This window comes from Sminthopsis crassicaudata, chromosome 2 (assembly GCF_048593235.1).
Source record: "Sminthopsis crassicaudata isolate SCR6 chromosome 2, ASM4859323v1, whole genome shotgun sequence".
Lineage (NCBI taxonomy): Eukaryota > Metazoa > Chordata > Mammalia > Dasyuromorphia > Dasyuridae > Sminthopsis > Sminthopsis crassicaudata.
The window spans coordinates 449408608-449425085 of NC_133618.1; the positions used below are offsets into that span (position 1 = coordinate 449408608).

General features: G+C 34.5%; 1 protein-coding gene across 7 annotated transcripts in view; it reads left to right on the top strand.

Annotated features, from left to right (window-relative positions):
* Positions 1 to 16478, top strand: part of RPRD1B (regulation of nuclear pre-mRNA domain containing 1B) — a 78068-nt gene that overhangs the window by 8212 nt on the left and 53378 nt on the right. For all 7 annotated transcript variants that reach the window (XM_074292708.1, XM_074292709.1, XM_074292710.1 and 4 more), the window contains exon 3: positions 8309 to 8442. In XM_074292708.1, coding sequence (XP_074148809.1) covers positions 8309 to 8442 — 134 coding nt within the window. The remainder of the gene's footprint in view (positions 1 to 8308; positions 8443 to 16478) is intronic.

The following is a 16478-nucleotide window of genomic DNA, read 5'->3' on the forward strand; positions in this document are numbered from 1 at the left end:
TCGCTACTAGCTGCTAATTAGGATTACATCTAGGAAGTTATCAGTTTATGTAGAAGGTAATGCTTGGGCTGAATCTTGAAGGAAGAGAGATTCTTATGAGGCACAAGTGAAAAGTATATTCCAGGCATGGAAGGTGGCTAGTACAAAGACATAAAAATCTGAGATGGAATGTTAGATATGAAAAACAGAGAGGAGGTCAGTTTGGTTGGATCCTAGAGAGTGGAAGGGGAGTAAGGTTGAAAAGATAGGTTGAGGCTAGGTTAAAAAGAGATTTAAAAGCTAAACATTATTTATATTTGTATTCTGTAGACAAGAGGGAGGCATTGAGGTTTATTGATAAGGGAAGTAACATGATTAGATCTGAGTCTAAGAAAAATCTCTTTGGCAGCTCTATAAGGATGGATTCGAATGGGAAAAGTGTGGCCAGGAGAACAATTAGGAGACTGTTGCAATAATATCAGTGTTGATAAGAACTTGAACCAAAGTGGTAATGGAGTGATTGTAGAGAAGGGTTTAGATGTGAGAATAGTTTTGAAGGTAGAAATAGCAAGATTTGGCAACTTAATAGATGTATAGGATCAGTCAATAAGCATTAAATACTTCCTTTATGTTAAGTGCTGTATTAAGTGCTAAGGATACAAAGGAAGGCAAAAGACTAGATGAATGGTGATGGTTGTGCTACTTTTGGTAGAAATAGAGAAATGTGGAAGAAGGAAAAGATTGGTGCAAAAATGAGTTCAGTTTTGGGTCTCTAGAGTTTGAGATGGCTCTAGGATTTCATTGACAGGATTGAAGCTCAGTGAAAGTATAGGAGGTCTATATATAGAACTGTGAGTCATCTTCATAGAAGTGATAAACCTTTGAAGCTGACATGGTTACCTATATCTAAAAGTATAGATAAAGGCTCAGAAGGGAATCTTGGGAACATCCACTTTCAGGATAATTGGGTAATAATAAAAAAAAAAAGGTAGGAGAGAGAAACTCTAGAGAAGATATATGAATTGAAAACATTTGAAAGAATATTCAGGAGAGGTAATCAGCAGGGTCAAAATCAGCAGAAAGGTCAAGAAGGATGAGGATTTTAAAAAGTAGCAGGAAATGAGACTATTTTGATTAGTATGTAGAATAGAGTAATATGAAATAAATTTGAAAATATAGGGTAGAGCCAATTATCTAGAACTTTAAATGCCCTACAAGGGAATTTGTATTTAATTTAAGATGCATCAGGGAGTCCCTGAAGAATTTTGTACATGAGAAGGAATATGATCAGACACAAAGAGGAATATCAGGAAAAAGCATTGTCTTAGGGGTGAAGGGAGAAGAATATCTAGGAGGCAGGTTTAGAAGAGTAGCTACAGAGGCTGATGAGGATGAAGACTGAGAAGAGTCTTTAGCAATTAAGTAATCACTGGTAACCCTAGAGCAGTGGTCCTCAAACTTTTTAAATAGGGGGCCAGTTCACTGTCCCTCAGACTGTTGGAGGGCCGGACTATAGTAAAAACAAAACCTCACACTCTGTCTCCGCTCCTCAGCCCATTTGCCATAACCGGGCAGGCTGCATAAACGTCCTCAGCTGGCCACATCTGGCCCTCGGGCTGTTTGAAAACCCCTGCCCTAGAGAGAGCAATCCCTGTCTAATGATGGGATCAGAAGCCAGCTGCAAGGAATCGAAGAGTGGAAAAATTAGAGGCAAAATGTATAGGTTCTAAAAAGTTTTGTTGTGAAAGAAGATGTGTTGAATGATAATTTGAGGGGATGATAGTGTTATGTGAAGGGTTTTTTGTTGTTTTTAAGGCTAAAAGAGTTATTTAGATATTCACTCTTGTAAAGAGCAGAGAAAAGATGCTAGTTAAGAAGAGACTTCAGATAAAATACAAGCACTGAGTGCCTGATGTTATTTAGGTACAAAATAAAAGCAAAACCATCCCTGCTATCACAGAACTTTTATTCTTCTGGGAGACACAAACATGTACAGCTATTGATACTTAAAAAATAGTCACTTGCAGTGTAATTTGGGAGACTCAGAAAACATCAAGCAGCTATGAATGGGAATCAAGAAAGGCCTCTTTGAAAATTATGGGCAAACTGATCTCAGAAAAGTCTGGAAAGACTTAAATGAACTGATGCTAAGTGAAATGAGCAGAACCAAGAGAGCATTATACACAGTAACAAGATTATATGATGATCTACTATGATGTACCTGACTTTTCATCAATGAGGTGATTTAAGATAATTCCAATAGATTGGTGATGGAAAGTGCCATCCACATCCAGAACTATGGAGGACTGACTATGGGTCAAAGTATAGTATTTTCACCTTTGTTGTTGTTTGTTTATTTTTCTTTCTCATTTTTTCTACTTTTGATCTGATTTTTCTTGTGTAGTATGACAAGTATAGAAATATGTATAGACGAGTTGTACATGTTTAATTTCTATTGGATTGTTTGTTGACTTGAAAGAAAAAGGATAGGGGGAAGGAGGAAGCAAAATATGGAACACAAGGTTTTGCAAAGGTGAATGTTGAAAATGATCAATTGCATGTCTTTGAAAAAATAAAATACTATTTAAAAAAAAAGAAAGGCCTTTTTGAAAGTGGTTCTTAAATTTTCAAAGAAATAATTCTAAAGAGCAGAAGTAGAGGAACAAGTACATTCTAGGCACAGGTATGATAGCAAGTATTGTGTATGAAGAGCATTAAAAAAAGCTAATATTGCTGGAGCACCTAGTAGTGGAGAAGATGGCTGGAGATATAATGGCTGTGAATATAAGATGGAAAGAATGGCAAAAGAGATCTGTGTTGAAGAGAAGGGGGAAGGAGGGGCACAAGCATTTATTTAATACAGAGTGGGGACTGTCTAGCCTGTGAAATCACCTGCTAAGGCAGGTGATGATGAGCATGGAAAGCTAGATACAAAAACATTTTACTGCTTGAATTTTCTTAAGTTGATAATTTAGTGTGGCCTGCAAATGATATAAATATCCAAAAGGCCCTTGGCACAAAAAAAGGTTCCTTACCTCTCATTTAGTGCCTCCTGTGTGCGATGGCCTCTGTTAACCATGTAGTTAGTGAAGGAGGATTAAGAGAGTAATGCATACTAAGAATAGAAGTGTAAAGTGAGACTATGTTAGGAAGAGCCAAATATTTGAGTTTATATTCAAGCATAGGGTGATAAACATATTCATACACAAAAAAAATTAGAATTCTTTGAGTAGGAAAGTGATATAGTAAGTCTTCACTTTAGAAAAGTTAACTTGGGAAGCTATGTGGAGTATATGTATGGTGAATGAGAAGGAAGAGTTAGAATTCTTTGAGTAGGAAAGTGATATAGTAAGTCTTCACTTTAGAAAAGTTAACTTGGGAAGCTATGTGGAGTATATGTATGGTGAATGAGAAGGAAGAGTTATGAATGACACCAAGGTTGGGAAAATAAGAATTAGAGAATTAGAAATAGACTGATTGAAGTGGTAAAGACCCAAAGAAGATGGAAAATATGGATTCAGAGGCTCAAGTGGAGAGATTGATTTTGCCAAAGTGAAGAACCACTGCTTCCTTAGAAAGGAGAACCAAAGATTCAGGGATTTTTGAGGTATGGATTTATTGCAGATTGCCTCTGTTTTCTCAGTAAGCATCATGCTAAGAGGAGGAAATCAAGATGAAGGAGGCATTGAGCACTTGAGAAAATTAAAGAGTTTGGGACATTTACTTTGGGGGTGTGTGATCATCAAGGAAAACCTCAAGAAATAACATGTAAGAGTTTTTAAGACCAAGGACAGCTAGGTGCCACAGTAGTTAGAGTGCTGGGTCTAGAATTAGGAGACTTGGTGAGTTCAAATTTGGTCTGAGACACTTATAAGCAGTGTGACCTCAGGCAAATCCCTTAATCCTGTTTGCCTCAGTTTCCTTATCTGTAAGGTTAGCTGGAGAAGGAAATGGCAAACTGCTTTAGTATTTTTACCCAAGACACCCCAAATAAGGTCATGAAGAGTCAGAAGACTTAAAACAACTGAACAACAATAGGGACTAAGTCAAAATTAGATAATATATTTTGTAGTGAATACAGGCAACCTGATACTTTTAGTTGCATTCAACAACACTTGAATCAGAGTGAAGCAAGGAATGATGTGAATAACTCAAAAGAGTTGCTCTTTGGCAAGGCATGAGTAATGCAAAACAAGTTAGTAAAATTCAGCTGTAAGAAAAATATGTGGTTAAATTCATTGACAGTAGCGTGCAGATATTGAGGGAGAGGTGTAGAGGGTGCAGGGGTGAGGTATGGATTGAGAGACAGAAGGTTGTAATGAGAATGAAGACTATGTTAGGAGGAGTTTATCTTAGAGAAGGGAAGATAAGGGATTGTTACTGGAGAGAGGATTTTCAGAATTCACCATCATATGAGTATGTTTGATGATGGAATTTATGGAATGAGCATCCTAAATGGGTGACTGAGATTTACCAAAGATGTAGGGCATGGGAGTTGATAGTGAAGAAAAGGAAAATCGGGTTGAGGAGATATCAGTCTCTATTCTTTTTCTCTTGTAAAGGGCTGAAACTTTGAACAGGTGCACTGGAATCAGACAACCACGCTTAAGGCTAATTACCTATTGGACAATACTCTCTTAGCATATGCCTGGAAAATGGCCCTTCTCACTATTCTGTGCTGGCTCCATCTTTTGGTGTATACAAATAATTGTAAGAGGGATTAAGAGGTGGAGTAAGACAAGCCAGGGTCACTTTGGAGGACTACAAGGAGGAGGGAGGTTGGTGGCCAGCCTTATGGAGGTTTGTCTGTCTCCTTTACTTCTCTGCCTAAAGACAAAGGACTTTTGCTGATCCTGAGGTCAACAGGGAGCTAACTCGGATTTCAACACACACACATACACAGTCTCACACTCACACTCATACTCTCTCTCTCTCTCTGTCTCTGTCTCTCTCTCTCTTTGTCTCTTTTGTCTTAAAGACAAAAATACTTTAATTTCTATCTTTGCATCTCTGGACGTACCATAGTCCCTAGCACATTGTATATACTTAGTAAATGCTTGTGAAATGAATGAATTAATGGGGGAGGATGTAGATAATAATGTGTTAAGTGTTAAGAAATATTGTCTGTTAAGAAATGTTGTCTGTATTGAAATCCTCTATGATTGCAGGGATAAATTTGGAGGGGAAAATATGAATTGGATTTTAGAAGGAAGAGAATGAAGGCCAGTACACATGAATGAATAGGATAAAGTAATATATAGTTATTCTTTCTACATGGTGACTTTCTCCATTGTGATTTGCTGTTTTGGATCAGCATAAGAAATTGAATGGGAATTTTTTGGAAGTTTTGTGGAAGCTGCATATGACATATGACATATGACATCCAAAGGCTAGCTGATGACACAGTTTAGAAACTCAAATGCATAAAATATGTATGTTATATAATATCAACATATTTTTTCCTTGTAATAACCATAATAATTCAGACTTCCTCTCTGGTATGAAATAAGGATCAAAAAAATTTTAGGCCAGTTTTTCAGGTTGTGGGGTATCACACCTTCCCACTCCTTCCTGCAATGTGGAAAGGATAACTGTAGACTGTTGTGAATCTAGAAAGAAGAGAGATTTACTGAGTACTCAAGGAATATACTTAATTTTCCGCCTATAATGTAGTAAAGGTAAATATGTCACAGGAAATATAGGGAGTCCTTCCTTACAGGGAAAAAGAAAAGGGAGCACCTGGTGATGTAGAGAGTGATTGAGGGTATAATGGCTTTCAGAGGAAGCCCAGGAACCTGTGAGTATAAGAGGGAAAGATAGTGAAGGAAGATTATTTAGGATGAGGAGGAGGAAGAAAAAGAGAACAGACATTTGGTATCTCTTGTGTTTCAGGAACTATGCTAAGTGCTTTACAAATACTATATTTGATCTTTAAAACAACCTTATGAGGTAGATGCTGCTATTGTTACCATTTTGCAGCTGTGTAAAGGCAGACAAAAGTTAAATTGACTTATTTAGGATTACAGAACTAGTAAGTGTCTTAGGCCAGATTTGAACTCTTTCCACTTCTATCCACTTTCCACCTCTATCCACTATGCCACTTAACTGCCTCAATTAGTGTTTATTAGTAAACTAATAATTAAAACATCATGGCACACTGCAAAGAGGATTGATCTTGAGATCATTTAAGTCCTGTTTCGGATATAAAGGCAATTAGGTGGCAGGAGATAAACCTAATGGGAGACTTGGAAACAAGAAGACTAGAGTTCAAATCCAGTGTCAGACACTATGTAATCCTGGGCAAGTCACTTATTCTTTGCCTCAATCTACAGAGTGCTAGCTGTTCAAGGGGAGAGAATGGGAACATTAAGTGTTGTGAAAGGAGAATTGACAAGATTTGATAATTGATCCTGTATCTTTGTCCAGAAAAAAAAAAAAAAAAAACTGAAAAGTCAGACACAACTGAAATGAGTAAATAACAAAAAATCTGACATATAAGCACTCTGTCATTTAATCTTTTGGTGGCCCATGAGACAAAATCCATCTGTTGGTGTTTCCATTTCAGGAGTTTCTAACACCCATTAAATCCTATCTAGTTCTAGACTATCCTATTTGATCACTGAAGAATTCAGTACTGTTGACACTCCTCTCCTTAATCCCTTTCTGGTTACTGGATTCATGATAATATTTTCTTCTGGTTGTTTTTCTACTTTTTGGGATCATTAGCCAAATCCTGAACATTTATAAGTAGGTACTTGTCAATGTTCTGTCTTAGACCCTTTTCTCTTTTTTAGGGATTCAGTTTAGTTATCTTTATGTAAATGACTTTCATATCTACTTAGCTAGTCCTCATCTCTTTGAGTTCTGGTCCTATATTACCAATAGCATGGAGTGCATCTGAAATTTCACAGATCTGAAGCAGAACTTTTCTCTATTTCCATTCCCCAGAATCATTCTCTATATTATTTACATATGTTCATTTTTTTTTTCTTCCAATAGAACGTAATGAACTTGAAGACAAAACTGCTTTAATTTCTGTCTTTGCATCTCTGGACCTAGCATAGTCCCTAGCACATAGCATATACTTAATAAATGCTTGTGAAACGAATGAATTAATGGGGGAGGAGGTAGATATTAATGTGTTACGTGTTAAGAAATTTTATTTTCTGGTCTATTGTTATGGTGGCAATTTTGATTTTTGTAGCTATGAACACAGCTTAACACATTAATTAGGCATAAGCACCATAACATTAATCAAAAATGAATTGATATATTCTTAGCTTATAATTGTATCTATTATATCTATAGATGAAAGCTGTTCCTTCAAAATTCATTGAATTTATTTGAAATATCATTTAGACTATCTCTTAGGCAGCAGCAAAATTCACATGAGGGAAAAGACAGGATAACATTTTTCATTCTGATGTTTCCTCATCTGTAAAATAAAGAGGTTGAACTTGATTTCTTAGATCTTTCCCAGCTCTAGATGTCTGATCCTATAATCTTTCCAGCCTAATTATTTTGAAAGTCTGCAACAAAGACCCTTATACCTAACATTTTGGCATATCATTTTATTAGAAAGTACTCTCTTTCAGAGGCTTAAGGAAAGAAGTCTCAATTCCTTTTTTTTTTTTGCTATGGAATTACCAAAAAAACTCATTTTTTTGCCATGTGATTGCAATCTCCCTAGCTTCTTGGGCCTAGATTTAAATATTTCAGAAAAAGTTTGGAAATTTTTAACAATACATTTTTGCTTATTTAAATATTTGAGATTTTTTAAAAAAGAATTGAGAAGAATGGACATGGATTTAGGGTGTGTGTGTGTGTTTTGCATTTGTAAATTGTAAATTTTATGGAATGATGAGCTTTGATGAATTTCCTAATTTTTAAATGTGCTTATTGTTTCCTTTTAAAATTCTTAAATTTTTTAAGCTGAATTTCTATTACAGTGCTTGAAAATACAAATGATTTTAATTGGTGATGTGTTGTTATAAAATAGTCAAAGTATTTAGCATCTGAAATTGTGTTATCTCTTATAGTTCAGAGTTCTTGCCTTTTTTGGAGATAGAAATCTAATTGCTCTAAAGCGCTAAAGGCTTTTGCTTATTTCCAAAAGAGGAAAAAAGGAAGAAGACATATCCCTTTATTTTGGATAACTTTTTTTTTGTCCATTCCTTATAGTAAATGTTCATCTTTCCTGGATTTGGTTGCTAGGGTTTTATAATAAAATCTTTATAATAAAAATCTTATTTATTTTTAAGGTTTTTAAAATGGGTTTAATAAATGAAAAGTAACATTTCAATATTTTCTTTCTACCTTTTCTGGATAGAGAGGCAGATGAAGGTTGTAAAAAGCCTTTAGAAAGATTGCTGAACATCTGGCAAGAAAGAAGTGTTTATGGTGGTGAGTTTATTCAACAGCTGAAGTTATCTATGGAAGACTCCAACAGCCCTCCACCTAAAGGTAGAATTATATTTTCTTGCTGGTCTTTACCTGTATTAAAAATGGAAGGTGGGAAAAATACAATGGAAATTTCTATGAATAGTCATTAAAAGATTTATTGGAGAAATAATAATTGGTAATTATAACAGTAACTAATTTATATAGCCCTTTAAGATCTGCAAAGCATGACTTCCAACAACCATATAAGGGTGTGTAAGTATAAGTTAAATTTTGAGTGACTTGCCAATAGTCACATAATTAGTATGGAGCTGAAGCAACTCTCTTTAACTAAAAGTTGGAGGTCAGAAAAAGTACAAGGTAATATAAGATAGAGAGTACTAACAACTACCCCCTAGTTGATCAGGAAAAGCTTCTGTAAGAGTTGACACTTGAGCTGAGCCTTCAAAGAAGCTATGGATTCTAAAAGTTTGAAGTGAGCAGGAAGTATATGTCAGGAATATAAAGTGATAAGCTTTGCAAAGGAACCAAATAGGAGATAGAATGCCAAGTGAAGGAAACTGCCAGGAGGGTGGAATGTAAAATACAAAAGAAGAATGTGAAATTTCTGGAAGGGTAATTTGGAGCTAGATTGTAAAGGTTATTTGCTACCAAGCTGAAGAGTTTGTCCTTTATCTTAGACATAATAAGCAGCCATTGATGATTCCTGAATGGAGTGAAACATAGCTAGATCTGTACTTTAGGAGGTTTTATTGCTGTAGATATGTAGAAAGGAAGAACTTTTAGGAGCATGTAGCAACAAGTTTGAACTGGAGTGCTAGCTGTTCAAGAGGAGAGAATGGAAATGATAAAAATTGTGGAAGTAGAATTGACAAGATTTGATAACTGATCAGATATGGAGGATAGAGGAGAGGGAAGACTTGAGAAAGCTTTCAAGGTTACCTATTTTTAGTTTGTTAACTAGCTTTTTTATACAGTGAAGAATGGTGTTATCTTTAACAGAAAAAGGAAGTTTGGAGGATGGGTGGAATGTCTTAAGAGTATTGGTAATGTGGGATGGGAGTTCATTTTAGGAGATTTGGTTTGGGTATGTTTATAATGAGATCACTAAAAAGTAGTATGTAAAGTGAAAAGGATTCACCGTAGCAGAATATGATTAGACTCTTTGTTTTCCTAGTCTTGAATTCTATGCCACTTTTTAATATAGCCGTAAATAATACTATTTTTGGTTACCATATCACTTGACTTGTATTGAGTATATAAGTTCTTGACCCTCTCCTCCTACGCACCTCCCCCAAACTAGGTCCATTTTAGATTGTTGGGTAGCCATGGTTCCTCATGTTATATTTGTAGAATTGACTTTTTGAACCACGTGTAAGAGTTTACATTTATCTCTATATTTTATATATAATAGCTTAATGTTATAATCTGTTAAGATCTTTTTGGATCTTCATTATTGTCCAGTATGTCAGCTATCCCTCATAGCTTTGAAATACCTGCATATTTGACAAACAGATCAACTATACTTTTAACATGTTGTTAATAAAAATGTTAAATTAACACAAGGCCAAAGTCCTTTGGGGGTACTTCATTAGAAACTTCTTCCAAGTGTACACTGAACCACAGCTAAGTTTCAGTTAATGCAGACTTAAATAATAATGAGGTTTGAATATGAATTATAAAATACCAGATCATGTTTAATGTCAGTCAAAATTCATTTAATATGCTGCATGAGAGCCAAGTAAGGATTTTAACATACTGCTACATAGTTATTCTGGGCTTGATTATTCTCCTGTATGAATTTGATACATATTATATTACTAACAATTCTGTCAAATCATTTTGGAAATTTTGGAAAGAATGAAAAGGACAGAAGGAAGTTTGTTAATATATTAGAACAAAAATGTGCTGTAATTGAATAGCTTGATTGTGATTATAGTAGCTTTAACATAAGATGAGATACTAGAATGTCTAAATCTGTGGGATGAATTTTTTTTTTTTTAATCCTTATTCTTTGGGGTTTTTTAATTATAGTTTTTTTATTTACAAGATATATGAATGGGTAATTTTTCAGCATTGACAATTGCAAAACCTTTTGTTCCAGCTTTTCCCCTTCCTTCCCCCAGATGACAGGTTGACCAATACATGTTAAATATGTTAAAGTATAAGTTAAATACAATATATGTATACATGTCCAAACAGTTATTTTGCTGTACAAAAAAAGAATCGGGCTTTGAAATAGTGTACAATTAGTCTGTGAAGGAAATCAAAAATGCAGGTGGACAAAAATAGAGGGATTGGGAATTCTATGTAGTGGTTCATAGTCATCTCCCAGAGTTCTTTCTCTGGGTGTAGCTGGTTCAGTTCATTACTGCTCTATTGGATCTCATTGTTGAAGAGGGCCACATCCATTAGAATTGATCATCATACAGTATTGTTGTTGAAGTATATAATGATCTCCTGGTTCTTCTCATTTCATTCAGCAAGTCTCTTCAGGCCTCTCTGAAATCATCCTGCTGGTCATTTCTTACAGAACAATAATATTCCATAATATTCATATACCACAATTTATTCAGCCAATCTTCAATTGATGGGCATCCATTCAGTTTCCAATTTCTGGCCACTACAAAGAGGGCTGCCATAAACATTCTTGCACATACTGGTTCCTTTCCCTTCTTTAATATCTCTTTGGGATATAACCCAGTAGTAACACTGCTGGATCAAAGGGTATACACAGTTTGATAACTTTTTGAGCATAGTTCCAAATTGCTCTACAGAATGGCTGGATGTATTCACAATGGAAAGAATTTTTTTTAAACATTTAGGTAAAATAAAAAAAATAAAGTTTCATCAGCTTTTGTGATTTGCCATTATATGGAATAGAAATATTATATCTTTTTGTTTTGTGGATTGAAGATCACAATAAAAAACTCATTCCTCTTAGCAGAGCAACCATTCAGGCAAAAGCTTCAAGTTTAAGGCAGTAGAAGGAAAGAAAAATGAAGTAATCAACAAAGTTTTACTGCAAGCTTTGATTTGATTACTCTAAAAATAGAGTTCAGCTTCATATGTTAAAATTACCTGGGAGATGGCCAGTGCAGATGAAAATAGAACAGATAAAATATCCTGGTGTTTTGAAGAAAATAATTGAAGAAAGGGGGTGATATTCTAGTGAGCAAATTTTTAATGTGGATAAAACAGATTTATTCTGGGAATGGTGATTTCAAGAACTTACAAATCTAAGAAAGAAAAGGCTCAACTTGAATTTAAAGTGTTCAGGGATCACTTGATATTTTTATTGGTAGATAATGTAGAAAAAGGGCTTTAAATTAAAACAAACGTTCATCAATTTCAAAATCTTTGTGCTCTAAAAGGTTACAACCATATATCACTTCCAGTTCTTTAGCGCATTTAAATACTAATGCACAAATGACTAAAGATATTTTCAGAGACTGGTTTTCAAATATTTTGGTTCAGCTTTTGAAAAATATTTTAAAGGCAACTTCATTATATTTAAAACATTACTGATTTTAGAAAAGGCCCTGGATCATTGTGTGAAATTGTGAATATGCAATTGAGTGTGTATAAAGCTCTTAACATTTACCAACATATGAAGATTTAAAGAAAGACTATAGTTCAGTCTACACTATCAAAATACAAACAATGGTGTTTTCGTCAATCATCAATGTAGACTTATCTTTAGGTGTTATATTCAGTCATTTAAAAGAAATTTTGCTTTATGTTATATTAATGAACAGATTAAAAAACTTTAAAAATTTCAATTGGATAGAAATCAAATTACCATATTTTACATATAATTATCTTGTAAATGTGTATATTCTAATAATGTAACCTAATCAAAATTCCAAAAACACGTATTATTCTCGAGCCTATACTTTTCCATCTTGTTTATGAGAATAGCATGAGAAATTTTGTTAAATGCTTAACTAAAATCTAGGTAAACCATATAATGTTTGCTTACCAGTCTGTCTGGTTAGTCATCAAACATTAAGTGTTCAAAGCTAGGTGCTGATTGGAGAATGGTTGGGTAAATTGTGGTATATGAAGGTTATGGAATATTATTGCTCTGTAAGAAATGACCAGCAGGAGGAATACAGAGAGGCTTGGAGAGACTTAAATCAACTGTTGCTGAGTGAAATGAGCAGAACCAGAAGATCACTATACACTTCAACAACAATACTGTATGAGGATGTATTCTGATAGAAGTGGAAATCTTCAACATAAAGAAGATCCAACTCACTTCCAGTTGATCAATGATGGACAGAAATAACTACACCCAGAGAAGGAACACTGGGAAGTGAATGTAAATTGTTAGCACTACTGTCTATCTACCCAGGTTACTTATACCTTCGGAAGCTAATAATTAATGTGCAACAAGAAAATGGTATTTACACACATATATTGTATCTAGGTTATATTGTAACACATGTAAAGTGTATGGGATTGCCTGCCATCGGGGGGGAGGGAGTGGAGGGAGGGAGGGGATAATTTGGAAAAATGAATAAAACAAAAAACAAAAACAAAAAAAACCATAATGTTAAAGACATATCTAATCTAAACTTTGTAGGCCCCACAGTGATTAAAAAGATATTTTGAACAGAGTAATCAATTAATAAATATTTCTTGTTGCAATACTAAAAAAAAAAAAAAAAAAAAAAAAAAAAAAGCTAGGTGCTGTCTCCTTATTAAGTGCTAGAGATAAAATGAAAAGCAAAAATATAGTCCCTGCTTTCAAAGATCTTGCCTTCTAATGGAGAAGCATACACACACCCACATACCCATTTTGGAAGGGACAAAACCAGGAAAGCTGTCCTTCAGCAAATAGGATTTGAATTGAATTTTGAAGGAAGTCAGAGGAGGTGAAGAGAACAATCTTACTATGTAGTAGCGATCTAGTGCATATACACTCATGAAATATCATGTGTGAAGAATAGCAAATGGGCTGTTATAGCTAGATTATAGAAGGGAGTAAAATATATAAGATTAGAAAGGCAAGAAGGAATTAGGATATGAAGAAATTTAAATGCTCTAGAGAAGATCCTGCAGGTAATAGAAAAGTACTGGAATTTATTGAGTGGGGAGGGGATGAAATGGTCAGATCTGCACTTTGGGGAAAATCTTGGACAGCAGATTGGTTATGTGGAAGGAGTATAAGATTAATATCTGGGTGACTGGAAGGATAGTAGTATTCTCAATAGTGATAGTTGAATTGAAAAGGAGAGGAGAATTTGGGGGGAAGAAAGTGAGTTCTGTTTTGGGAATATTGAGTTTGAGGTGCCCATAGGACATCTAATTTGAGATGTCCAAATGATAATTAGTAGTTCAGCACTAAAATTCAAGAGAGCAATATTAGGAACAGTAGGTCCTGAGTGTGCTTGCTGATTTGAAGAGAAAACATTTTCCTCTGAGGCTTCATAGAGGTGAAGGGAAATGCTAATAAGATTTGACAAATAAAAAACTTTTGGTATCTTTGGATGTTGGTTGTGTTAAATTAATAGATTCAAAACCCGATGCAAAGAATTTTGAAGTGAGGAAGAGAAATGTTGTCAAAAAAGGAAATGAAATTTAGTCTGCCATGAATGGCTCTTGATAAATCTGTGTTGGTTTTTTGTGATCACTGCTTTCTTTTTCAGATATTCACTCGCTAACCATTTCTTTAGTATATTTTAGGATTTTGCTAGTAATTGAAGTCAGGCTTACTACCTTATAACTTGTAATCTTTGCTTTAAAAAAATATTTTGAAAACTTATTGACAGAAGGAAAAGGACCTGTATGTACAAAGATATTTGTGCAGCTTTTTGTGGGGGCAAGAATTGGAAATTGAGTGGATGCTCATTAATTGGGGAATGGCTGAATAAGTTGTAACATATGAATGTAATGGAATTCTATTCTATAAGAAATGATGAGCAAGATGAAAAGCGTGAAAAGACTTATGTGAACTGATGCTGAGTGAAGTGAGCAGAACCAGGATAACATTGTACACAATAACAGCAAGATTGTGTGATGATCTGCCAAGCAATGATCCAAGACAGTTCCAATAAATTTGGTATGGAAAATGCCATCTACATCCAGAGAAAGGACTATGGAGATTAAATGTTTATTGAAATATACTATTTTCAATGCTCTAAATCACCATTGATCAGAAAAGTACAAATTAAAACAACGCTGAGGTACCACTATCTATTTCTCAGATTGGCTAAGATGACAGGAAAAGATAATGATAAATGTTGGAGGGGATGTGGGAAAACTGGGACACCCATCCATTGTTGTTGGAGTTGTGAACTGATTCAACCATTCTGGACAGCAACATGAAACTATGCCCAAAGGGTTATCAAACTGTGCATATCCTTTGATCCAGCGGTGTCTTTATTGTGCCTGTATCCCAAAGAGATCATAAAAAGGAAAAGGGACCCACATGTGCAAAAATGTTTGTAGCAGCCCCTTTTCATAGTGGAAAGGAACTAGAAACTGAGTGGCTGCCCATCAGTTGAAGAATGGCTGAATAAGTTTGGTATATGAATGTTATGAAATATTGTTCTATAAGAAACGATCAGCAGGATGATTTCAGAAAGGCCTGGGAAGACTTACATGAACTGATGCTAAGTGAAGTGAGTAGAACCAAGCATACATTGTATACACAGCAACAAGATTATATGACGATTATTTCTGATGTGGCTCTTTTCAACAATGAAATGATTCAGGCCAATTTCAATAGATTTTTGATGAAGAGAGCTATCTGCATCTAGATAGTACCATGGAAACTGAATGGGGATCATAACATGGTATTTTCACCATTTTTTGTTGTTTGCTTGCATTTTGTTTTTTCTCATTTTTTTCCTTTTTTGATCTGATTTTTCTTGTACAGTTATCATTTGTAGAAATATGTATTAAAGAATTACACATTTAACATATTAGATTACTTGTTTAAGGGAGAGGGTGGGGAGAAAGGGAAAAAAATTTGAAGCACAAAGTTTTGCAAAGGTGAATTTTAAACTATGAATATATTTTGAAAATAAAAAGCTTAAAAAAAGGAAACACTATTTTCATCTTTTTTAGTTTTGTTTTTTATTTGTGGTTTTTCCCTTTTGTTTTGATTTTTCTTTTACAACATGATTAATAAGGAAATGTGTTTAGAATAATTACACATATATAATCTATATCAAATTGCTTGTTCTCTTGGGGAAAGGCCAGGGAAGGAAAAAAAATTGGGACTTAACAAAAAAAAGAAAAGTAACATTAGCCTTTCCCTTCTCTTGTTTTCTATTGTTTTTCAAAGATCATTGACAGTAGTAGCCTGATCTTTGCATTTACCAGTTCATTCAGTATTTGGAAATTTAGTTTGTGTAGGTCTGGTGATTTGAATTTATCAGGAATAGCTAGATACATACTCTTTTAGGATCTTCCTGCTTATTTTGGATTTCTACTTCCTTTTAGCCATTTTATTTTATTTTATTTTATTATAGCCAGAGTTCATTCTCCTGAACAGAGTAGACTGAGTTGAGCAGCACTATTTCCTGTATTCACCCCCCTTCTCCCACTGCCACTGTAGTCCTGTTTCTTCTTTGATTCTCCTCTTTTTCTCAATAGAGCTTTAAAAACAAACAAAAGAACAAACCAAACACCCCAATAAACAAAGAACTTTGTTGTTCTTAGTTTTCTTTACCAGCTTCTCATTCTTGACTTTACTCTTTCAAGACTATGCAGTTCTTTTGTATTTATGCTGGTTATCTCCTTTTTCTCCTATCTTCTGTACATCTCTTTAAAATCAAAGTTGTACATTGAGTTGCTTGGGAAACATTGTTTTTATTGGACAACTTATTCTTTTCTTTCTTATAGAAATTTTATTCTTGCGAGCTTCCCATTTCTCCTGGGCTGACTTTTCCTTTGTATAACTTTATGAGGTCCTACATATTCTTTTGTTTAAAAACTTTGAAATCAATTCTCTTAAATCTACTGTACCTGTCATATTCTCTGTATGTTTCCTTTTCTTTTCTCTAACAAATTCTAAAATGGAATGTCTGCTTTCTACCAGAGATTCCCATCATTTATATCCTTGCAGTCAGCTTCTGTTTGCCATT